At 42.4% G+C, this 24429-nt stretch overlaps 1 protein-coding gene across 1 annotated transcript; it reads right to left on the bottom strand.

The window, feature by feature from the left end:
• Positions 1-206: 206 nt before the first annotated feature.
• CHST13 (carbohydrate sulfotransferase 13) lies at positions 207-22880 on the bottom strand. The gene is made up of 3 exons (XM_056528312.1): positions 22520-22880; positions 6161-6237; positions 207-3477 (listed from the first exon to the last, which is right to left on the bottom strand). The coding sequence occupies exons 1-3, from the start codon at positions 22605-22607 to the stop codon at positions 2632-2634; spliced, it is 1011 nt and encodes a 336-aa protein (XP_056384287.1). The 5' UTR covers positions 22608-22880; the 3' UTR covers positions 207-2631.
• Positions 22881-24429: the final 1549 nt, after the last annotated feature.

Genomic DNA, 24429 nt, shown 5'->3' with positions numbered 1-24429 from the left:
AAGCGGCGGCTGACACGCCCCCACAACACATCTCTATGGCAGAGCCAGAGATTGCCGAAGGCAGCGCTTCGGCTCTGCCATAGAGATGTATTGAGGGGGCGTGTCGGCCGCCGCCTCGTGCGGAGGTCGACACGCCCCCTTCCCCCGGGCTGTCGGGGCTCCGTACAGGAGATCGCAGGGGGCCCCAGCGGTCGGACCCCCCGCGATCTGCAACTTATCCCCTATCCTTAGGATATGGAATAAGTTGCTCACCACTGAGTCACCACTGGACTACTGTAAGAAAAAGGGATACTCTTCTGCCTCCGTCCCCTGAAGCGGCTTCCTTTTTGTCTGCTTTCCTGACATCTCGTTTCAGAAGCAGGAACAACACTTGCTCACTCATCCAATCACTGGCCACAGCGGTATCCTGTTTTGGCCGATGATTTGCTGAGCAGGCATGTCGTGCTAAGACATCTTGTATCAGAAGGGAGCAGAGATGAGCAACATGGGATCATAAGGAGTCACTGCGGGGAATGGGGTACTTTTTGTTTTTATTTTTTTAAATATTGAAATGCCCCTTTAAACTTTTACGCCTGAAAAAAAAAAAAAAAAAAATTAAACGGAGACTGATAAATGCCTAAAAGTGATCACAAACGTCCCCAAAAGGAAATCCAGGATCTGAACAACTATAGAACACAATTACCCTAGAGCACATAGCCTGGGGTACAGATATCCCTATATGGGGGGGATTCCCTAAAACATAACTTTTATTAGTGTATGTTAAATACATGAACAAAACAATTGGTGCTGAAAGTGAATTAAAAATGCATGTACTATATGCCCATGGATTTCATATTATCAGGTGGAACACCACTCTCTATATATCCTAGCAGTGGGATGATCTGTATGTGTGATCCCACAAAATTGGCATATATAACATGCGCTTAAAACCATTAGATGCCACCTCTACATGTTTCAGCGATTAATCGCCATCATTTTTTCATGGATGCCACCACTAGCCTATTGCGGTATCCATTTAACATCATGAGCTTTTCAGTAGCTTTTTCTCTTTACATATCTGTTAAGGAAAACTGAAAACTGGTTCACCAGCACTAAACCCAATTCAAGGTGTTAGAGCAGTGTTTCCCCAAACTCTGTCCTCAAGCACCCCCAACAGGTCATGTTTTCTGGATTTCTTTAGTCTTTCACAGGTGATATAACTGTGGTGATGCCTAATTCACTGACCATAATTATATCACCTGTGAAGGAAATCCTGAAAACATGACCTGTTGGGGGGTGCTTGAGGACCGCGTTTGGGAAACTCTGTGTTAGAGTATGGATCAATCGGATTCAAATAATGTATCACCCGGATTGGTACTGCTGTTCTGGAGACATGCTGTATAAGCCTCCGTTGTTCATATGCAAATATCGTCCTTTGCGCAATGGGGGAAGGATCTGGCATCTCTGCCGCCATCCACTCTGCACCTCTCTACACCCGCCCACCTTGCACCCTCATGCAGGCATATTGTAGCCAAGGGGGAGGAGGCAGGGATGCTGGGTTTGCCGTTTCCCCACCTTTATTGCCCAAAGTAGTCAATTTACATATTCGCAATGGTGGCTCATACAGAGTGTATCCCTGGAACTAGGGCACCAATCCGGGTAAATTATACATCATTTTAATCTGGTTTACCCACAGTGGTTGTACCTGGGAACCAGCAGTCAGTTTCCCTTTATATTGATGCCTGTGGGGGATGCCATATAGTGGTTTTCATTATCCATAGTCTAATACAGTATTCAATTGACTATCCCCCCTTCCCACATATACCCTCCAGTTTTAGACCTATGGAGATTATTATTATTATCTCATGAGCTTTCCAGAAGTAAACCAAAAAAAAAAAGGGGAAAAGCAAAATATTTAAAGAAGATGTCCAGTGGAAAAAATTTATCCCCTCTCTGCGGAATACGGGATAAGTGTCTGATCGCTGGAGGTCAGAAGTAAAGCTACAGGAGCAGACAGAGTAGGGTTTGTTGTCTGTTATAATTGAACTATAGAAGGCCAGTCTAAGGGCCTGCAAAGTTGCCCCCCCCCCCATTTAAACAATATAAAAAAATAAAGTTAGTCATGTAGATGGATATAGCCTTTAAAGATGACAAACACATATAATGTTATTGTGGTGAAACAAGAGGCCAATTGCATCATATTTAATCATAAAAACATCAGAAATACATCCAACGTGGAAGAAATCATTGGACATCTGGTAAAGATTATCCTGGTAAGTCTGAGTTGGTAGATGACCCCATTCAGGGGAAAACAAAATTCGAACTTCCAACTCATGAATGTATTTTTACATTTCATACTGATAAGCGCTCAAGCCGCCTCAACTGATGCTGTATAAGAGCAAAATGGCCGATCCCCGCAGCCTTATTGTGTTGATAAAGAAGGTGGCCAGCAAGAGTACCTAACACTACAACATTCAAGTTCTGGCTTCTAAGTTGACTAGAAAAATATATAGCACTGGCACAAACTCAATTGCATTCACAGCCAAGGCAAAAGTTCACATTGCAATAAATAAATTTGGCTCCTTTGTTTTCCCTCCACTGGATAAGTGCTAGAGAGCACCAGGCCCCTGCACCTTCCTCCTCAATCCACACTTAATGTATCTGCAAGTAATGTGGAATACTGTAATTAAAAAGCAAAAAGTCCATCTTGTAGAGGTTGAAGAGACGGCGTTGGTAGAAACGGTTGATGCCCTTGAAGAAATCGGCAGCCATTCCATCGGTGGTTCGTGTGGTTTTGGAAGAAGATGGAAACTTAATGGAATCTCCTACCCCTATAAGTTGAAGGAGATAGTTTGCATCCTCTTCTAGAGTCTCATATTTGCCCACTATGTCGTACTGGACAATACATGGGTGGCATAAGGAATGTACCCGCTCCCAGTGTTCATTGAATGGCTCTTCTCTTTGTGTTTGTGGGTCGACCAAGTAATATAGGAATTCCTCAAATGTTACATCGTCTCCACGTTCAAGTGCTTCAAGAGATGGGTCTCTGCGATGACGCTCTATTATTTTGGTGCCATATCGCTTGTGAAAGGCAGTGTTATATGTACGAGTGAACTTGTTCCTGTAGGCAGACACCAACCTCTCAAAAGGTTCCCTTACAAAGATGAACTTGAGGTAGTTCCGAAGTCGGTAATTGATCTCAGAAGTAGTGAACTCTGACAGGGTACGAAGATTAGTTGGAACATGGGCCTCGTTGGCTGGAATAAGTGTAGGGTCCTTATACTTGCCCTGGCCAGTTAGAACCATCATAACTCTCTTCCAGTTGGTGCATGCCACCTTAGGTACATAACAATACAGCAACCCATGTGTGTCATCCACAATCAGGTGTTTGAGGTCATCGGCAGTTAGGACACGACGTTTCCTCGTGTAGGTCTTGCAGGCGCTGGCCAGCAGCTCCCGACGATTCTGGTGTTTAGCTTGGATTGATGAAAGCTCAAACTAAGGGTAAAAGGGAAGAGGAAAAAAAATAAGTAACATGAAAGACTAATAAAAGTGAAAACCTTCCATTCACTGTCATAGTCCTGCATCATCTCTACTGTAAAATTCCCCCTCTATCCTAATCTGCAAGATGAGCCTAAAATATTAATTTTTAACCCTGTTTCTGAAGAAAACAGACTGTTTATGTAAGTGGAGAGACATCAATGATGTATTTTCAGGGCTGCTTTAAACTTCAGAAACCAGATTACAGGGGTATTCCAGGAAAAAAAAAAAATTAACTGGCTCCAGAAAATGTAACAGATTTGTAATTACTAAAAACATCTTAATTCTTCCAATAATTATCAGCTGCTGAAGCCGAGTTGTTCTTTTCTTTCTGGCAACAGTTCTCTCTGCTGACATCTCTGCTTGTCTCGGGAACTGCACAGAGTAGAAGAGGTTTGTTCCCGAGACAGGCGTCATCAGAAAGCACTTTAAGAACAAAAGAACAACTCAACTTCAGTACTGAAAGGATTATGGTTTTTAATAGAAGTAATTTACAAATCTTTTGGAAAGAAGGACGTAAATGCAGAGAGCACAATTACATACAGAAGTCTATGTGTTACAATTCAATATAACAGTTCTCCGTATTTTTCAGTGGCCGTAGCTGTAATGCAGTATGCTACTGACGGGGTGCCAAGCTAATAGAGAATGAAGTATAGGGATCCAATAACGTAGATAGAAAAGATAGCTTGCACTCACCGTCCTCGTAGCTTTTCACGGCACAAACATTCCGTGCGAGGGAGATTCCGTGCAGGCGCTCAGATCGGAATATCTCCCTGCCGCACGAAATGTTTGTGCCATGAAAAGCTACGAGGACGGTGAGTGCAAGTTATCTTTTCGATCTACATTATTTAATTTACAAATCTGTTAACATTTCTGGGGCCAATTGATTTAAAAAAAAAAATAATAATCCTGGATAACCCCCCCCCCCCCCTTTAAGCCAGGTAGAACCTGTTCTTTTCTGCAAGAACAGTTATGTGCCCAACATCACCAGCAGCCAAATCCCAATTGTAAACCTCCATCCTGATTAACAAACTCTCATCTACATTATTATGTTCAGTATTTATCTAAATAAGGTGTTTTATCCCTGAAATATATTATAATTTTAATATTTTTATAATAGATTCATACTTCAGATTTACTAATAGAGGGACCTATGTCACGTTGGGCTTTTCCTCCTTCCCTATTGATGATAAACTCCCAACCTCCATCAACATTCCAAAGCTGGGAAATGAATGAGAATAATGAGCATAACTACAGGAAGACCACAGTGATACCATGAAATGAGCCAGAATGCCCCTCTGTCCCACATAATGAGACCAGGGATATAAATAACTCATCATAATACCCCTCTCAAAACCTTCTTATAAAAATGCCTTAACAAAAAAGTTACATTATGCTACTGTCTGTAGGAAAGGTTATGGGCCGACCCTAGGAGCATCTCTTGCTAAGGGTGCGTTCACACAGAGTAATTCAAGAGGAATTTACTTGAGTAATTCCTCTTAAATTCTCCGCTCCAAATTAATGCACATCTCCTCTGCCCATTGACTTTAATGTTTTTTCCGCCGTCCTGTTCACACTGTGGAAATTCTGCTAGCAGAATTCCGACGCTGAATTCCGTTCCGCTTGAAGAAAGAACATGCTCATTCTTCAAGCGGAATCCGCTAGCAGAAATCAATTGAAGTCAATGGTAAAAAAAATTCCGTCCGACATAGTTTTCACGCGGAATTTGTGCGCAATTCACGGGCAATTTGCACAGAATTCGCACGCAGTTTGCGCGGAAATGGCTGAAAAACCCTTCACTTCTTTCTCCCCAATGTCCGCGCGTAATTCAGCGTGAATTTTCCACGAAAATAAAATTAGTTTTTCCGCCCGTAAATTTTTCGGCGTGAATTACTCTTCATTTACTCTGTGTGAACGCACCCTAAGCAAGGATGTCTCCTGACCTTTTTAGAGAGAATCTGTCAGCAGCATCACTCGCACTAACATCATCCTAGTTGCCCCTTTTTGTGGAATATCCTTACATCTCCTAATATGTAAACAAGGGTCTTTGTGTATTTGGGTGTTCCCTAGCCCCAAGAAGCATTGTTCTTCCTGGCCGGTGAATAGTCATACTCTTACTCCTGCATAGAGGATATCCCGTGTGTGCTCACTCAGATCTCCAGCATGGCCAGCCTGAACTATTGCCACACACATGTGAGCTTTGTGCATGTAGCAGCCAGGGGCAGAAATGGAAGAGAATTAATATTTATTAGGGGGTGAGAGGCACAACACCGGCTAAGAAGAACAACCAGTGCACATTGGGGCTAGGGAACGCCTCAATGTGCACCAAGACCCTAATTTACATCCTGGGGTTTGTAAATGGCAGAACATAGGAGGATAAGGCCATTTTGATCACGGTTACCTGCACTAACAGGTAGTACCAGAAAGTTAGTGCGGGTGATGATGCTGCCTTTTAGGGCAGGGTCACACATGCCGTATTTTGCTGCTGCTTATTTTTCTACCCACTGAAGTCAGCGAGTAGCAAAATCCGCTGCATATTTGGCTACCCATTGACATTAATGGGTATGAAAACATGCAGCAAAATACAGCACGTGTGACCCTACCCTAAAAACAGTAATCGGTATAAGGGGCTTCTACACACCTGTTCACTGTCGTACAATGCTTGCAAGGGGCTTCGTCTTGTCTTCGCATTCCAATTGCCCATAAAATGGTCCTCACCTTAAAGAGGAAGGAAAAAAAATTGAGAATTCAACCAATCATATGTCCTTGGGGACCTGAATGGGGGAAGGAAGGAGCCCATTTCACAGGGAATGTGACTAAATCCCTGTCATTAACATAATGGTTTAATAGAACTTCTGGCAGCTTCCAGGAGCCCAGACTGTTTAGTTTAGAAGACAGCAGACTACATAACATTCTTAAGAAAACTTTGAGCTACCAATGTAATGTCTGAAGTTTTTCATAATGTGACATAAGGGATTCTTCAAATATTTAGTGGTGTCGATTTTAAAGAGCGCAGCAGGTTACCTCATCACCAGGAGATTTTCCAGCAACCCTGCATTCTCCCACCCCCCTTATAGTCATTAATCTCTGACATTTACACATTCTTTGCCAATGATATAATTGGTATTTAACAAAAAAAAAAAAAAAAAAAATATGTATTACACACGTTTATTTTCATCTTTTATGCCAAAATATAAAAACGCACACTAGTCACATCTGTCATGATTGCCCAGTCAGCCTTGCGTGAGAACATTTAGCTTTGAGCTCCCATCATCAGGATTTAATCCTAAAATAGAGGGGGGGGGGGGGGGGGGGGTAGTCTGGAAATGAATCGCCCAGGGTTCCTCAGGAATCCCAAATCACATCTGGTTTTTATTCACCCAGCAATGCAGAATAAAGAGGAGAGTAAAGTGTGGAAAGAGTAATATAAAGGTCTGGTATGTGATGACATCACACTTTACAAATCACTGGTGGTGTCATCATGTTGAGTGTATAGATTCAAGATCTTGTTCCATATTTTGTGAGAGCTGATATGCAAGTCATTGAAATTCATGATAAAAGGTGTTAATATAGGATTTATAAAATAGCACCAGCTGCAAAAACAGTGCCTCTATCGCATATGGACAGTGTGTGGTACTGCAACCTAGTCCTACCAAAGTTATTACAACTGCTGTACCAGACAGCCCATGGATAAGATCTTAAAGGGGTATTCCAGGATTTTTTTTATTTGACTATGCTACAGGGGCATAATATAGTGTCTGTACCTGTGGGTGGGGTGGCTGTTATGGTAATTTCATGACATAGCCATTTAGCCCCAAGACAAGCACAAATCCGTCCTAAGCATGTCCATTACTGTCTGCCAGATACGTACTAAAGTCACCTTATGGTGGATAACCCCTTTAAATTGAATGCAATAGATTAAACATTTAATTGAAGTCATTACTTCTCTGGGCACACCCTGCAGGTGACTTTGGGTATTGTTTGTCTGAGTCCATAGTCATTGCAACATCTTTCCGCATGCAGTTCACCTTTCAGATGAGGTGGAATTTTGTTTCCACTGTAACAAACACATTTCTCAAGAATCAGTGGATTCTCTGAGATGATCTAAATACCTTGTGTTCCGATGATGTATGGAAAGTATGACACATAGCTGTATGGCTGCGACAAAGCTCTGATGCAGATTGGGTTTTCCTTTAATGTCTTAAACAGCGTTGGTTGACAGTGGTGGGATTGACTCCAGACAATATGTAGTAAAGCACTGAGGAGTCAGACAGCAGTATCAAACCATGGGGGACAGGGCAGTAATAAGAGTCCTTCCGTATGAGGGGTTAAAATGCTATGGGCAATTGAAAGAATACTCAGACATAAATAGAAGAGGAAGGCAGGCCCAGGTGAATAAACTCACACTGAATCATATCCAATGGCTTAGATCAGTGTTTCCCAACCAGGGTGCCTCCAGCTGTTTCCAATCCGATAATCGGTCAATCCCTACCATTCACACAGTGAATTTTCACAGTACCAAATTTTTACTTGCAATTTTCCAGCGGAATTCAGATCCAGAGTCCGATAAAAGGCAGAATCCAAATGGAATTTAAAGGAACTTGTTCGCCCACACAAAACCTTATACGCTGGCTTATAGTGTGGGTGAACAGGAGTCCAACGAGGAGTCACTTATTTAAATATGTCCAGTAGGTCCTGAGATATGTCCCCCAAAAGATCCACTGATGAATTGCGTAGTGAAGTGTATCGTGCAGTGGGGGCGGGGCTTCGCAGGGGCAGGGCTTAGTTACTCCACTTCACTAGGATGTGGAGTCACAGACAATGAATATGTGAATTAAGGCTATGTGATAGCCTGGGGGAGTAGGGTATATGGGGTGTAGCTGTGCGGTGACTAAAGGGTGTCTGGTTAACCCTTTCTATTCATGACGCCAGGGTGAGGGCTCCTCTGTAATGCTTGTCCTACCGCCACCCTTCCCAAGAGAGATAGGGAGGTATAGAATTATTGAATGTCCACAACCGGAGAGTTTGCTGAAAACAATTGGAACTTTACTGAAGATTTTATGCAAGCTTCACAACAGGAACAGTCTCTCTACATGCAAAGTCTCTTGGAGATTGACAAAGGATGGGACCTTAAGCGTTTTAGAGTCCTTATACTGATATGCGCTGTTCCACTGGATTTAGGGGATTTAGTTGCGGTTCAGTAGTCATGCTAGCTTTAGCGGGGATTAGATTAGAACTCACGGTTTAGTTTAGGCAGAGGCCGGTTGGTTTTCTGGCCTAGCGTGTCTTTGAAAGTTGCGCAGATCCATCCCGCTAGTCCGGCATCCACGAGAGCAGCAACCCAAGAGAGCGATAATTGGCTACAGCTCCCTTATATGGGTAGGGGCTGGACTAACGCTAATTGGTCCAATACTGCTGTCAATCACCTTTACATAGCATTATGGGTAACACGTTACCCAAGGACCTCCAAAAAGGTCCTCTAACATACCATAGAGGAATTAACATGTCACATGACTGAAGGTCCTGTGACGCTAACAAGGTAAGTACTATGAATTATATTAAATATGTACATATAGACATCACAGAATTAGAATAGAGGAGAGGCGACTAGGGGCTGTCCTACCTGGGGGGACCCTACCTGAACGTAGTTACTCTGACTTTGGGGACCACCATACAAGGTACGGTATGCAATACAGTCCCCCGGACACCACACATATGAAGCCCCGCCTCCTGTGCGCGATTCACTGAATTCAGCAGTGGATCTTCTGGGGGACATCTCAGGACCAACTGGACATATTTAAGTAAGTGACCCCTCGGTGGACTCCTGTTCGCCCACACTATAAGCCAGTGTATAAGGTTTTGTGTGGGTGAACGGGCTGACAGTTTTCCTTTAATGCAGAATCTGGGTCTAACTTATTGCAAATTCCAGTGAGGAGGAGCCTTTTCGTGTGGAAGCTGACATGTGGTATGGATTTGTCTAGGGCTTCTTAAGACCTACATCTATAAAAGCTGTGTAAGGCTGGGTTCACACTACGTTTTTCAACTAAGGTTCCCGCATACGTTTTCTATCAAAAACCGTATGGGGAAAAAAACGGATGGAACAGTATGGGAAAAAGTAAACCGTATGGGTTTTTAAACAGTATACTGTTTTTAAAAGTGCATACTGTTCCGTCCGTTTTTGTAGAAAAAAACCCATACGTTTTTGAAAATTTTGTCCATTTTTAATGGGAGGGGTCTTGGGTGGGGACTTTAGGATTCAAATGCGCATGTGCAAAGTAAAAACGTATACGTTTTTCCCGTATGGAACCGTATACATGTGCGTTTCCCATTGACGTCCATGTTAAAAAAAACGTATGCAGTTGCAGTACGGTTTTTAAACCGGAGTCAAAACCGTGGTTGACCACGATTTTGTCTCCGGTTTAAAAACCGTACTGCAACCGCATACGTTTTTTTTAACATGGACGTCAATGGGAAACGCACATGTATACGGTTCCATACGGGAAAAACGTATACGTTTTTACTTTGCACATGCGCATTTGAATCCTAAAGTCCCCATCCAAGTCCCCTCCCATTAAAAATGGACAAAATTTTCAAAAACGTATGGGTTTTTTTTCTACAAAAACGGACGGAACAGTATGCACTTTTAAAAACAGTATACTGTTTAAAAACCCATACGGTTTACTTTTTTCCATACTGTTCCATCCGTTTTTTCCCCCATACGGTTTTTGATAGAAAACGTATGCGGGAACCGTAGTTGAAAAACGTAGTGTGAACCCAGCCTTATAAGACATCTTAAAGAAGATAAACCTCATATGCTATACATTTGTGAGCAGGGAAGATCTTCACGAAATATAGGAACAAAATGGTATTGACCCTGAGGTTGGACAAGTCCATACAGACCAGGCTGAAGACAAGTCTCATCCTGCAGAAAACCACACAGAGAAAACATGAGAGATAGTGACAGATCTTGAGAAAGGGAAACATTTTTGGAAATTAGGAGCGTTGCACTGACCTACCACAGGATATGCTGGTAAGAACAAGTCCTGACACCCACATAAGCACCTATATGATTCTCTGCTAGTTTCTGGAAGCTCTTGTAGGAAACACCATGCTGTTTTCCATCACCTACAAGTAGCACTGCATTCATTGTACACATCATAGCAGAAATAAGCTTCGTTTATCATTTAGGAGTCCTGCCAAAAATCCTAATATGAGGTCAATTCATGGACTTTTATTTAATTGAGAATTTTTTAGCTTTCTTTAACATGCGTAATAGGGCTACTAGTCCCCTCCCTAGTCCTTCGTGTGTGACTAGCAGAGAACTCCTGTGTCCTCCTGAATCAGGACTGGAATTTTGTAGCTTTTTAACATCTGGAGAGGATTAGAGCTTCTTCAGATGACGCCATCTACACAAGAGCAGAAGTGATGAAACCTTTTCTAGCAGAGTCGGATTTTGTGTATGCATTATGGTATAGGGATGGAAAAGGGAGGGGGGGGGGGGGGGGGGCACAACATGCTTTTTGCAATTACAATGCTACAGCCAGAATATATTTGGGTCCTTGCTTGGCACATGGCAGGGCAAGACTCTGAACTAATTACAATGGAAAGCTGGTAAAGTACATTTAGATATCACCTTGGAAGACGCCAATAGATTGTATTCTCCTATAAAGACATTCGTTTTAGTCTTTCCCTGAAGAAACTATTTTGATAATGGCAAAAATGCAACAGAAATCTGAGGCACACACTTTAATTTCTAATCCGAATAGAGATGAGCGTAGTTACAGTGATTAGATTCATCATGAACTTCTCGGCTCGGCAGTTGCTTACTTTGGCCTGCATAAATTAGTTCAGCTTTCAGGTGCTCCGGTGGACTGGAAAAGGTGGATACAGTCCTAGGAGAGAGTCTCCAGCCCACTGGAGGACCTGAAAGCTGAACTCATTTATTCAAGTTAAAGTCAGCAACTGCCAAGCCGAGAAGTTTGTGACAAATCGAATCACTGTAACTTCGCTCATCTCTAATGTTCTCTTTTAGATTGATGCAAGGGATTTGGAAACTATATATGGAGATTTAGCCACAAGCCTCCTATACTGAAAATTAAAAAAAAACAACCAACAACCACCAAACAACAACCACCACAACTGATTTTTCAAAGGCTTCTGAAAAAATTTCAACTCACTAGCCATACCCTGGTCCACACTGAAACATTGCAAGAGAGCGGTGGAAAGTTACCAGCTGATATTTCTCCTGGGATCATAAATTCATCATTCAAAGTTATCCTAAGGGCCAGGGCGAGACTCTCAATGAAGTTCTATCATCGCAGGGCTGCAGAAGGTTTACCGGACACATTATTATTCTAGCCTCCTGCCAACACTTTCCTAGCTGAATGGTATATGTCTTCTTACAACAATGTAGAGAATTATATTGCATTCTGCTCTAATTTGCATTTAATAAAATATACAGTACATATCTTCAGCTGTTCTGGGTATTATAACGGCTGCGATTTGTGGTCAACCACCAGTCACTAACAAACCACAAGTGGCATTAAAGCCCAACCTGTTCTTTACCACCGATGCTGTAGCTTTATATACCTGTTTATGGGGGAAAAGCTCAGGACGAGTGGTCCTATAAGTGGACTTTAATAGTAAAAGGAAGAAGCTATCTAGCATCCCACTAACAATGCAGCATCCTAGTTCTCATGAACGTACAAACTCTTTTCTTCCAAACATTTGATACCATTACAATCTAAGTACCTAGAATATAGATGCTCTAACGAAAGGGCTCCGTTCTCTGGTTACACTGAGACACAAAACCTTGGCTCAAGTTTCTGGACACCCGACTTTCCTTATTCAATATTAACCACATCCACACTCAGAATACCAGTCCAGCCTGAAGTGAGTGAAAAGTAAAGACAAAAAATAGACAAAATGTATCTCTCATCCAGTGTTCTTTACATTACCATATCACATTTCCCCTACAGTCCTAGTGTAGAGGTTTGGGGAAAATGAGGGGTATTTATCAATTTTGCCTGTTGAAAGTTTCTTTTTATCTTTTTTTTTTCACTTTGGTTTTCGTGGACATGCACCAAATTTATCATTTGGTGCAAGTTGTTAGTAATTTTGGCTCAAATGTTGAAGCCAGCTGTTCACAGCGCCTTTTACGCAGAACTTACCACCACAGAGGAGGCGTATTTTACCCTGTAGAGCAGCCATTTCGGGGTCCCTCCTGCAGTATATCAGCAAGCGACATGAGTTATTTTCTTTTGTGGGGTTTATAGCCACCATGTGAAATGGATTTTACTTTCAACTTGAGTAGTTTTTTTTTGCTTACTTTAGTGCAGTGGTCTTCAACCTGCGGACCTCCAGATGTTACAAAACTACAATTCCCAGCATGCCCGGACAGCCAACGGGTGTCCGGGCATGCTGGGAGTTGTAGTTTTGCAACATCTGGAGTTCCACAGGTTGAAGACCACTGCTTTAGTGCTTACTAGAGATGAGCGAATTTACAGTAAATTCGATTTGTCACGAACTTCTCGGCTCGGCAGTTGATGACTTATCCTGCATAAATTAGTTCAGCTTTCCGGTGCTCCGGTGGGCTGGAAAAGGTGGATATCTTACTAGGAAAGAGTCTCCTAGGACTGTATCCACCTTTTCCAGCCCACGGGAGCACCTGAAAGCTGAACTAATTTACGTAGGATAAGTCATCAACTGCCGAGCTGAGAAGTTCGTGACAAATCTAATTTACTGTGAATTCGCTCATCTCTATTGGTTACCTTTCCTGAACCTGTGCGGCCATGTCCAATGTTGGCTCAACGGAGGGTGAAGGTCCCTCAGAGACAACTATGTCGCAGGATAGTATTGCGCATCCCTGGAGGCGTCGCTGCTTTCACCAAAAAAAAAAAAAAATGTTTTAATGTATTTTGATGCCTTCACATTTTCTGACATTGCCAAGTGTGTTTTCCATGTGAAAAATTTCTTGGCAGTGATTTGCAGCAACAAAAAAAACAAAAAACAAAGATCGATTGGCGCAAATGATGAATTACTGACTAAAGTTAAAATCACACACAGGGCCGTGTGATTTTGAGAAAGTTGTAAAAATTACAGTGGAGAAGATGCGCCAAACTTTGGCGCAAAAAAGACATTGCTCCAAAGTTACGTGAAAAAAAAAAATAAAAACACATAAATCCTTTGATAAATACCCCCAATGAGCCGCCTATGGCTGGGAGGCAGCTTGCTGCAGTAACCTCCATCTATTGCTCTCTCTGCAATAAAATATCAAGCAAGCTGAGCTCTGCCCTCAGTCCAAAATGGAGTAGAGCAAAAGATTAAGGACCTTATATTCTTTGCTATCTTTTTAAGACTATGTTGACATTCTTTCCGCAATCCCACAGAAATTCCATTCAGCAAAGCTTGCTGAACAGAATTTCTGTCTTCTCAGAACAATATTTTGACGAAATTCAAGCCCCGTTGCCTTTAATGGGATTCTGCAAAATATAAAGGCTGGTCTTACATCTTTGCAGAAAGTGGAATTTCCGTGGCGGAAAGTCCGCTGTCTGAATGGGACTGCGGAATCCCGTCGAAATCAATGGGCATTACATTTCAGCAGAATTATGTACGGAAATTCCGCTACGTGAACAGGAGTATGAATTTTAGAAATTAGTGGAAGATTTTTCCATCGTCCAATGATATAGCTTGAATAGTTTCCCATGCTCTATATTGGCTATTCAAAAAGAAATATCTATCAATCTGTACAAACACACACACACACTCCTTATGATTTAGCCATGTTAATCCTACAGTGCTCACAAGAAAATGCAGTAATATATGTTATTAGAGAGGAGCGTAGGGGAAGGCATAATGTTTGCTGTGACTTTTACCCAGTGTGGAGCTGGTAAATATCACACAGAATACTGACCAGACTGAGCAAACAACTCTGATACTGACACTTTAACCCTTTGCTTGGCAGCGCTGCCCAAACCTTACATGGAGATCCCTTGGGAAGTGATAGTGACAATTCAGTTATATTGACAATTTAGTTCTATAAAATTAGACTACATTGGGTAAGGTAGGAGATTCATTTTTACAGAAATTCTTAAAACCGTTGTGAAGAACGTCACTTCATGGCTAAAGGATGCAGGGAGCTTCATCTACATTATTTCTTTGCCTTTATTTTAAACGGACATTTTTGCTACCTCTTCTGACCTGCTCAGGCTCTACCACATTTCTTCCCTCTGCTATTTAAATCGGGAGAAAAAAAATAAAATTGGTGCGGCATTCACTACTATTACTATTGTCAAAACCATAGACACTTTGGTTGAGCCTGCTGGACCCCAGTCAAAAGGGGTCCAATTGCAGTCACTGGTGTTTATTGTAACAAACAATCCAACATTGCATTGTTTATAATGGAAACCATGACCCAAATGTGAACAGAAGTATTAAGTATGCTCTGTTTCCATGTTTTCCAGTCACAGAAGAGGATGGGTCCATTCAGACAGGCGGAGATTCCGTGCACCGCCCCCATTGACAGCAATGTATGCCTGAGGGGATTCCACTGAAAGATTTGAGCATGTTCATTCTTTTGGTGGAGCCCAGAATTTTTATTTCTGCAGCAGAATTTCCATGACGTAAAACAATAATGAGGCTGCTGCAACGGAATTTCCAAGCTGAATTTTTCTGCTCGATTCAAATCAGAAATTCTGTCCTGTGAATGGGCCTTAAAGGGGGAACTCCAGTGGAAAATAAAATGTTTTCAAGTCAACTGGTGCCAGAGAGTTAAGCAGATTTGTAAATTACAGTGGTCCCTCAACATACGATGGTAATTCGTTCCAAATGAACCATCGTTTGTTGAAACGATTGTATGTTGAGGGATCCGTGCAATGTTAAATATAGAAGGTATACTCACCTGTCCCCGCTGCTCTGGCCAGTCACTGCGTCCCTGTGGTGTCCTCGCCACTCCAGACCGTCTCTGCTTACCTTGTACCTTATCGCCGTCATCACGTCGCTACGCACGCCGCTCCTATTGGATGACAGCATGCGCAGCGACGTGATGACGATGGAGAGCGACGGCGATGCAGAGGATCCCAAAGAGGACGTCCGGAGCGCCAGGGGACAGGTAAGAGACCATCACCAGAGCACACGGGGCACCATAAACGGCTATCCGGCAGCAGCTGAAGCAGTCTGCGCTGCCAGATAGCCGTTTATGCGATGGCCCCGACATACAAAAGCATCGTATGTTGATCCTCCCTTCAACATGCAATGGCCTCTGAGAGGCCATCGTATGTTTAAATTATCGTATGTCGGGGCCATCGTAGGGTCACTGTACTTCTATTTAAATAACTTAAGCCTTCCAGTAGTTATCAGCTGCTGTATACTACATTGGAAGTTGTGTAGTTCTTTTCTGTCTGACCACAGTGCTCTCTGCTGACACCTCTGTCCATGTCAGGAATTGTCCAAATCCCCATAGCAAACCTCTCCTGCTCTGGACAGTTTCTGACATGAACAGAGGTGTCAGCAGATAGCACTGTGGTCAGACTTAAAAGAACTTCACAACTTCCTCTGGAGCATACAGAAGCTGATAAATACTGGAAGTATTAAGATTTTTACATAGACATAATTTATAAGTCTGTTTAACTTTCAGGCACCAGTTGATTGAAAACATTTTTTTCCACCGGAGTTCCCCTTTAAGGACTGAATTCTTCTGTGGGTCTGTGATTTTCCTGTTCCATGGTAAATAGAAGAGAAATGATTGAATAGACACTTATGTCTGCGACAATTTGCTGCCGACATAAGCGCCGTCCCATTGTCAAACATATGAATATGTTCAAACTACCCCAAGAATCAAAATTCTCTTTGAAAATTTCACTGCAGAACTTCCAACATGTGAACGGAGCAGCGGAATTCCCGTTAAAATCAATAAGAGGCTGCTGCAAGTGGAATCCGCTCAGAATATTCTGTGCAAATTCTCCGTAAACGGTAAACATCTGTAAAATAGAAAAAATGGTCTCACTATACAGATGGATTGCCTTCTAAGAAATTGAATTACACTTTAAGTGTGCTTCCCAGAACATAACCTTAAAAACTCATGAAATCTGAATCACATACAAATGCACTTGTATTTTAAATTGTTCTTTAGGGTCTGTTCACACACAACTGAAATGCTGCAAATGTGGTGCACATTTTTCCAATTAACCTTAATAGGGAAATCAAAATCTGCAACAAAATTTGAAGTATTTCAGTCCTGTGTCAACATACCTTCCTAAACCTCAATGGGTGTTTTCTGTCCGCAAAAAGGTATTAAAGGAGTGCATCATAAATTGTTAAAATACAAGCATATTTTATATGGCCACGTGCTTAGCCACATAGATTAAAGGGGTACTCCCGTGGAAATGTATTTATTTATTTTTAAATCAACTGGTGCCAGAAAGTTAAACAGATTTGTAAATTACTTCTATTAAAAAATCTTAATCCTTCCAGTACTCTTTATGGGCTATATACTACAGAAGAAATGCTTTTCTTTTTGGATTTCTCTGATGTCACGATCACAGTGCTCTCTGCTGACCTGGACAGTTCCAAAAATGGACAGCAGAGGTCAGCAGAGAGCCCTGTGGTTGTGACATCAGAGAAATCCAAAAAGAAAAGCATTTTTTCTGTAGTATACAGCCCCTAAAAAGTACTGGAAGGATTAAGATTTTTTAATAGAAAAAAAAATAAATAAAAATAAAAAAAAAGTTTTCCATGGGAGTACCCCTTTAACATTAGCTCCACACAACTGGGGAAATATATCAAAATATGCAAAGAAGAGTTTAGCACTTGCCGGGCCTTCAGAGGCATTTAAAAAAAAAAAATAATAATAATAAATGCAAGAAGCAACCTGATATGTTGCTATGGGCAACTGCTCCACTTTTCCTCTGCATAGGCTTTGAAAAACTCCCCAAAATGTCTGCAAATAATAGAAGAAGGCTGACAAGGTATCTAATAAAAAGGGGGGACAAGACCCCCAGGTGGCAGCGAGGTCGATTTTATTGCTGTGTGAACATTGCTTTAGATATGCTAGAGCAGTGGTCTCCAACCTGCAGACCTCCCGATGTTTCAAAACTACAACTCCCAGCATGCCCGGACAGCCGTTGGCTGCCGTGCATGCTGGGAGTTGTAGTTTTGCAACATCTGGAGGTCCGCAGGTTGGAGACCACTGTGCTAGAGCCTTCTATTCTAGACAACCGTGTAAAGTCTGCATGGTCACAAATCCTGCAAAGGCTTATAAGGGTCATCTGGGTTTTTAAATACCCTAATAAAAAGTAAGAGCTAAAATAGTGCCAAGCCCCCTCCAATATAGAAAATGGCTAGAAAGGGCGCCTTTCTTACTCTCTGGAGGATCATACCTCATTCCACTGCTTCTCAGACTGTGAGGCGCCCACTTAAAAGGTGAGACAGTTTGGACACAAGGCATTTTATTTCTGCTGAAAAAACGACTCTGGTCGCCCCAGTCTCTTTTTTTGTAACATAACGGACTCTTAGTACTTTTTCAGGGGACATAGTTTGAGAACTATGCCCCATGTGCAGGCCCCTGTAGGAAACGATGGAGAAGCCATGCATTTCATAATTTGCTCAATTTTAATAGGTTCTATGTAATATTGTTTTTCCCCTGAGGTGGCGCTGCAGAGAAGCTGAACCAAGAACTCACAGAGCCCTTTAAAAGGTATACTCCAGTGAAAAAATGTTTCCACCCGAGTATCCCTTTAATGAATTAAAGGACAACTGTAGTGGAACACTTTTACATATTCCCGTGCCCGGGCCTCAAAAACAAACAAAATAAACGTATACATACCTTCCTACGAGCCCCCGTTGGTCCGGCACAGGCCTCACGGTCCGGCAGTGCTGACCTCATTTCACTTCCTGGGGACGGGGACACCGCAGAGCCGTCGGCGTATCACCGGCCGCAGCGATGTCCCGCCCTGGCCTGTGAAAGGCTGAGCCCACTGTCAAGTAAAAAGCCAGTCAGAGCTCCGTACATGACAGTGGGCTCAGCCTATCACAGGCCGGGGCGGAATATCCCTGCGGCCAGTGATACGCCGACGGCTCTGCGGCGTCCCCGTCCCCAGGAAGTGGAATGAGGTCAGCACTGTCGGACCGTGAGGCTTGTGCCGGACCGACGGGGGCTCGTAGGAAGGTATGTATAAGTTTATTTTTGAGGCCCGGGCATATATAAAAGTGTTCCACTACAGTTGTCCTTTAAATATTCTTTCAAGCAAATATTTCACCAGCCTCTGGATTCCACTGCGTGCTGTCACTTGTAGTACTACAGCCTCCATTAGGAGTGTCCTTACATATATTAATGGTATCTTACCATAGGATTATCACTGTTGCAAAACTACAACTCCCAGTATGTGCTGTCAGAGCATATTGAGAGCTGCAGTTACGTAACAGTTGAAGCACCATGGGATGGAGTGCTAAGCTACCACAATGCTACCTGGGCCCACGAGCAGCTGTTCTGGCATTAACCTTTCCTCAGTCAATTCATCAATCACTCATCATACATGTCCCTCCAGGTTAAAGGAGTGAAGATATTTTATACTGGGACCCTCCCCAAATGACCTGAGGTGACTGGCTCTAGTACGCAGCTGACCTGCCAAAGCTTGGACCAACTTTTCTCATACTACACATAATTTTAATGGACAGGGGTATGACAAAGAATATACAGGGAGATTTATCAAAAACTGAGAAGAGGAAGAGTGGTGCAGTTGCCCATGGCAACCAGATTGCTTCTTTCATTTTTAAAGAGACCTGTAAAAAATGAAATAAGCAATCCGATTGGTTGCCATGGGCAACTGCACCACTCTTCCTCTGCACAGTTTTTGATAAATCTCCCCCATAAAAACTAGTTCCCCTTTAAGCCAGCCATACAAAGCATAGAGTGTCCCAATGGTGGTGACAACTGCTCATCAAAGGAGGCGATGACACAGTAATGGACTGTCAATGAGGTGCCATTTCTTGTGTGGTCTCATAGGGTGACAGGGCCATTTGCCATCTGTAGCCACACCTGCATGGCAGCATTCCTATGGAAACAGCATATGTAGTGCACTGCAATAGACTGGGCACTCCTTACACTCAAAATGGAGTCATGCGTCGCTAGGGGGGGGGGGGGGGGGGGGTGGCGGGGTCATGGAGACGCCACTGGCCACTAGTCTACATGGAGACACTGGAGCCATCATCTGCCTTGCTTTGCTCTGCATATCATGGTGGTCTCCAAACTGTAAACCGCCAGATGTTGCAAACCTACTATTCCCAGGATGCCCACAAATGGCTGAGCATGCTGGGAGTTGTAGTTTTACAACATCTGGAAGTTGACAGTTGAGAGACCGCTGGACTATATTATCCACAGAAAAAGATGTCAATGGAAGGTCCTGGCAAGGTGTCTGTTCCATGGTTCTTGCATAGAGTAGAGAAAATTCTGCCTTGTGAACATAGCCTTACAGTTATTACTTCACACTAGAAAAACAAAACATTATTTTGAATATTCGATGAGCATTGCGAGCTCTGAAGAGGTCCTAAATCTGAAATGTAGCTTCTCTAGAAAAGCTGTGTCCGGCCTGAATGCAGGTCTGATGACCTTAACTAAACTAACAGCCATTAGTCCTGGCCATCAAAAACGTGGCGAGGCCAGGACCAGCGTCCATAATAAAGATACAAAGTTATGCACCTAACATGCTTGTATGAAATTAGCCTTAGGCCAGGTTCACCCATCAGAAAATTTTGTAGCACCATTTTTTTTATTGTTAAAATTTTTTTAATTTTGTTTATTTTTTAAACACATGAATTTTGTCATTAATTGGCCCAAAACTAATAGCAACTTTTAAAAGTTTTTTTTTTTACTAATGATGGGTGCAAATCATGCATAAGAAAAAAAAAATTCCAATTGGGAACTTGGCCTAGGCCATCAAACAATCCATTGGCATCCCGTTTTGTTGACATATACTGTAAGAGAGCAATGGATGCCATTCATTTTAATGGCGAGAATGGAATCAACTTACTCCGTTTGAGCATTTTGCGCCATTTTCTACAGACTAGATAGCGCAGCAGACTGTGCTTTGGGATTTGCTAAATATAGCACAGGTTGACTCTGTCCGAGCCTTGAAATGAATGGCATCTGTTGCCCTCCTTTACGGTATACAACAGCATCACGTTTTCCGCAGGATGCCAATGAATATGTCTGACCGAAGCACTAACAGAGTGTGAACCTACCTCTAGACAAAGTTGCTTCCATACATGAGGAAAGGTTGACATTCAGGTAAGTAAGGAAAATCCTGCGCTGACAGATATACAAGTTGCATTATTATAAGCAGCCTATTTTTAGGGTTAGTGGCCCTTTAAAAATTGTGCCAGTGAGTATTTAAGTGGGATTTTTTTTTTTTTTTACTATTGCACATAATTTAAATAAAATGGGAATCCGAGATGGAGTTTCTGGGTGATGTAAGATTTCAAATATTTCAGTGTTTTTATAAGCCCACCGCCTCCAGGGGTCTGAAACAGATTGTGAGGCCAGGGAAACTTCCACAATGCGGCCAGACACAGGGAGCATGTGTTGGCGAAGGAAAGGAGGGGTAGTGGGGGGGGGGGGGGGGGTACATGGAGGTGTTTATTTTGATCTGCCACATTGGCAGAGTCTATGGGAGGGGCAGCTGAAGCCTAAACAATTAACTCATTTACTGCCGGCTAATTCTAGAGTTACTGCGGTCTTACATATTTATATAGTCTGGACCGCAGAATGAATGAACGTTCCCATAGGTTGTTCTCAATCCTGATGGAGCACAGCTGAATTATTTTAGGATTTAATGCAAGTTAACACGTTGTCTTATGTTAAATGCAGTTAGAGGGGACCAGGAGAATGCCTGATGACAAACTTAGATCTGCATTATCGCTGACAAAATTATGTAGTTTCCTTATTTAACAGGGTAGAGAAGGGCACAGTTAACCCTATGAGGTACCAGCGTCGCCTGGCAAAAACATAAGAGACTTGCTGCGAGGTTCTGCTTATTAGGGTGCGTTCACACATGAGTATTTTTGCTGCAGATTTGCTGCTGTAGATTTTGATGACCATTGACCTCAATGGGCAGCAAAATCTTCTGAAGCAGATCTGCAGCAGAAAATCTGCATGTGTAATAGCACCCTTAAACTGCTAACCCAAGACATGAACATTGCGCAGTCCTCGGAGGCAACGGATGTATAAAGGATATACTTTATATCTATGATGCCTTGAGGATGGAACATCTTTATATATTGTAGTATTAAAGACATGAAGAGCCTAAGGGTATAGAGAAGTTTAAAACATATATATATATATATATATATATATATATATATATATATATATACACATATACACATATATATACACATATATACACACACACATACACGTATGTGAATGGTCAAGGTCATTGCGAAAGGGAGGGAAGTACCAAAAAAGTTGCTAATACTACACATAAAGGCAGCGTATATGACAGACTGGTATGGAGTCACAGATTTTGCAATCTTAATGGTAAAATTTCTGACCCATTAAGCCAGTGTCCCCCAATGTGTGACTTTCTGGCCGTTTCAAAACTACAACTCCCATCATGCCCGGACAGCTGATGGGAGTTGTAGTTTTTAAACAACCAGAAAGCCACACATTGGGGGACACCGCACTAAGCACTTTGTTCCATGGAGTATGACTTGTAGGCAATATGTCACTTTCTTTTTGCAACATTGTTGTGAATTTAGCTTAACTCCATGTATGCCTACAGGCAGCAACTATGGAGGGATGGTGGCAATGGTATCAAACATCTGGGTCACATTTGGCCAATTACAATGGTAGGGATACGTGACAAAATCCTTACAGGGCAGAATTAGGGACTGACCCTCTGAGCTTCCATTGTGAATGGCGGTGATACATTCTAACTCTATTGTGTGTCCCTCCTACCAGCCCCCCCTATTCCCAACCCTTCCCAGAGGTGCTGGTGCCACTTACCTGAGCTCAGGCTGTTCTGGAAGTAGAAGATGATTAATATGAAGGATCCCAGACAGGTCGCCAGGACCATCACTTTGCTTCTCCTCATGCTGCACAGGGAGCCAGCCCTGGGTGCTCATTGCCTGCAAAGTGTGCACAGATCCCCCTCAGTCCCTGCACTCTCCCTGCACAGCCAGAGAACCCACAAAGGAATATACCACCTGCCCCTACCTTGATGGGGGTGGATCAGTCCACATTGCCTGATACAAATGTTTAGTAAACCCACTCAGTAGTTTCAGTGTGATACAATGCAAGATCCCAGAGCCTGTTACCTCTTTTATAAGTGATCATGTGATTTAAGGAGTCCTAGTAAGCCAGAAATAACCACCCCATTGCATACTCCCCTCCTATGTGAGACATGGTATAGGCTGTCCTGGGAGCTTCTGTTCTCACTCAGTCTGCTGTATCTGCAAAGTTTGATAGAGTGTGCAAATATAGTGTGATGTGAGTGATACAATGCTGCAGTGTGTGAGATACAGGGTGACTGTGTGGTACATTCCTGTGGGATATAGTGTAACTGTGTGGTGCATTCCTGTGTGTGATACATTGTAACTGTGTGGTACATTCCTGTGGGATATAGTGTAACTGTGTGGTACATTGTAACTGTGTGGTGCATTCCTGTGTGTGATACATTGTAACTGTGTGGTGTGGTACATTCCTGTGTGTGATATAGTGTAACTGTGTGATACATTGTAACTGTGTGGTACATTCCTGTGTGTGATACATTGTAACTGTGTGGTACATTCCTGTGTGTGATATAGTGTAACTGTGTGATACATTGTAACTGTGTGGTACAGTCCTGTGTGTGATACATTGTAACTGTGTGGTACATTCCTGTGTGTGATATAGTGTAACTGTGTGATACATTGTAACTGTGTGGTACATTCCTGTGTGTGATATAGTGTAACTGTGTGATACATTGTAACTGTGTGGTACATTCCTGTGTGTGATATAGTGTAACTGTGTGATACATTGTAACTGTGTGGTACATTCCTGTGGGATATAGTGTAACTGTGTGGTACATTCCTGTGTGTGATACATTGTAACTGTGTGGTACATTCCTGTGTGTGATACATTGTAACTGTGTGGTACAATTCCTGTGTGTGATACATTGTAACTGTGTGTTGCATTCTTGTGTGTGATACAGTGTAACTGTGTGGTACAATTCCTGTGTGTGATACATTGTAACTGTGTGGTATATTCCTGTGTGTGATACATTGTAACTGTGTGGTGCATTCCTGTGTGTGATACATTGTAACTGTGTGTTGCATTCTTGTGTGTGATACATTGTAACTGTGTGGTACATTACTGTGTATGATACATTGTAACTGTGTGTTGCATTCTTGTGTGTGATACATTGTAACTGTGTGGTACATTCCTGTGTGTGATACATTGTAACTGTGTGGTACATTCCTGTGTGTGATACATTGTAACTGTGTGGTACATTCTTGTGTGTGATACATTGTAACTGTGTGGTACATTCCTGTGTGTGATACATTGTAACTGTGTGGTGCATTCTTGTGTGTGATACATTGTAACTGTGTGGTACATTCTTGTGTGTGATACATTGTAACTGTGGGATATAGTGTAACTGTGTGGTACATTCCTCTGTGTGGTACATTCCTGTGTGTGATATATTGTGACTGTGAGATATATCGTTTCTGTGTGGTACATTCCTGTGTGTGATACATTGTAACTGTGTGGTGCATTCTTGTGTGTGATACATTGTAACTGTGGGATATAGTGTAACTGTATGGTACATTCCTGTGTGTGTGTGTGATACATTGTAACTGTGTGGTGCATTCTTGTGTGCGATACATTGAAACTGTGTGGTACATTCCTGTGGGATATAGTGTAACTGTATGGTACAT

This window comes from Hyla sarda, chromosome 6, assembly GCF_029499605.1.
Source record: "Hyla sarda isolate aHylSar1 chromosome 6, aHylSar1.hap1, whole genome shotgun sequence".
NCBI lineage: Eukaryota > Metazoa > Chordata > Amphibia > Anura > Hylidae > Hyla > Hyla sarda.
This window is presented reverse-complemented; position numbering and strand designations above follow the sequence as displayed.

Bases quoted from the DNA above. Each gene is read 5' to 3' on its own strand.
- CHST13 (XM_056528312.1), bottom strand. From the start codon at position 22,607: ATGAGGAGAAGCAAAGTGATGGTCCTGGCGACCTGTCTGGGATCCTTC. The intron at 6,238-22,519 runs GTAAGTGGCACC...TTCCTCTTTAAG, and splicing joins CCAGAACAGCCTGAGCTCAG to GTGAGGACCATTTTATGGGC. The intron at 3,478-6,160 runs GTGTGTAGAAGC...TTTTACCCTTAG, and splicing joins CATTGTACGACAGTGAACAG to TTTGAGCTTTCATCAATCCA.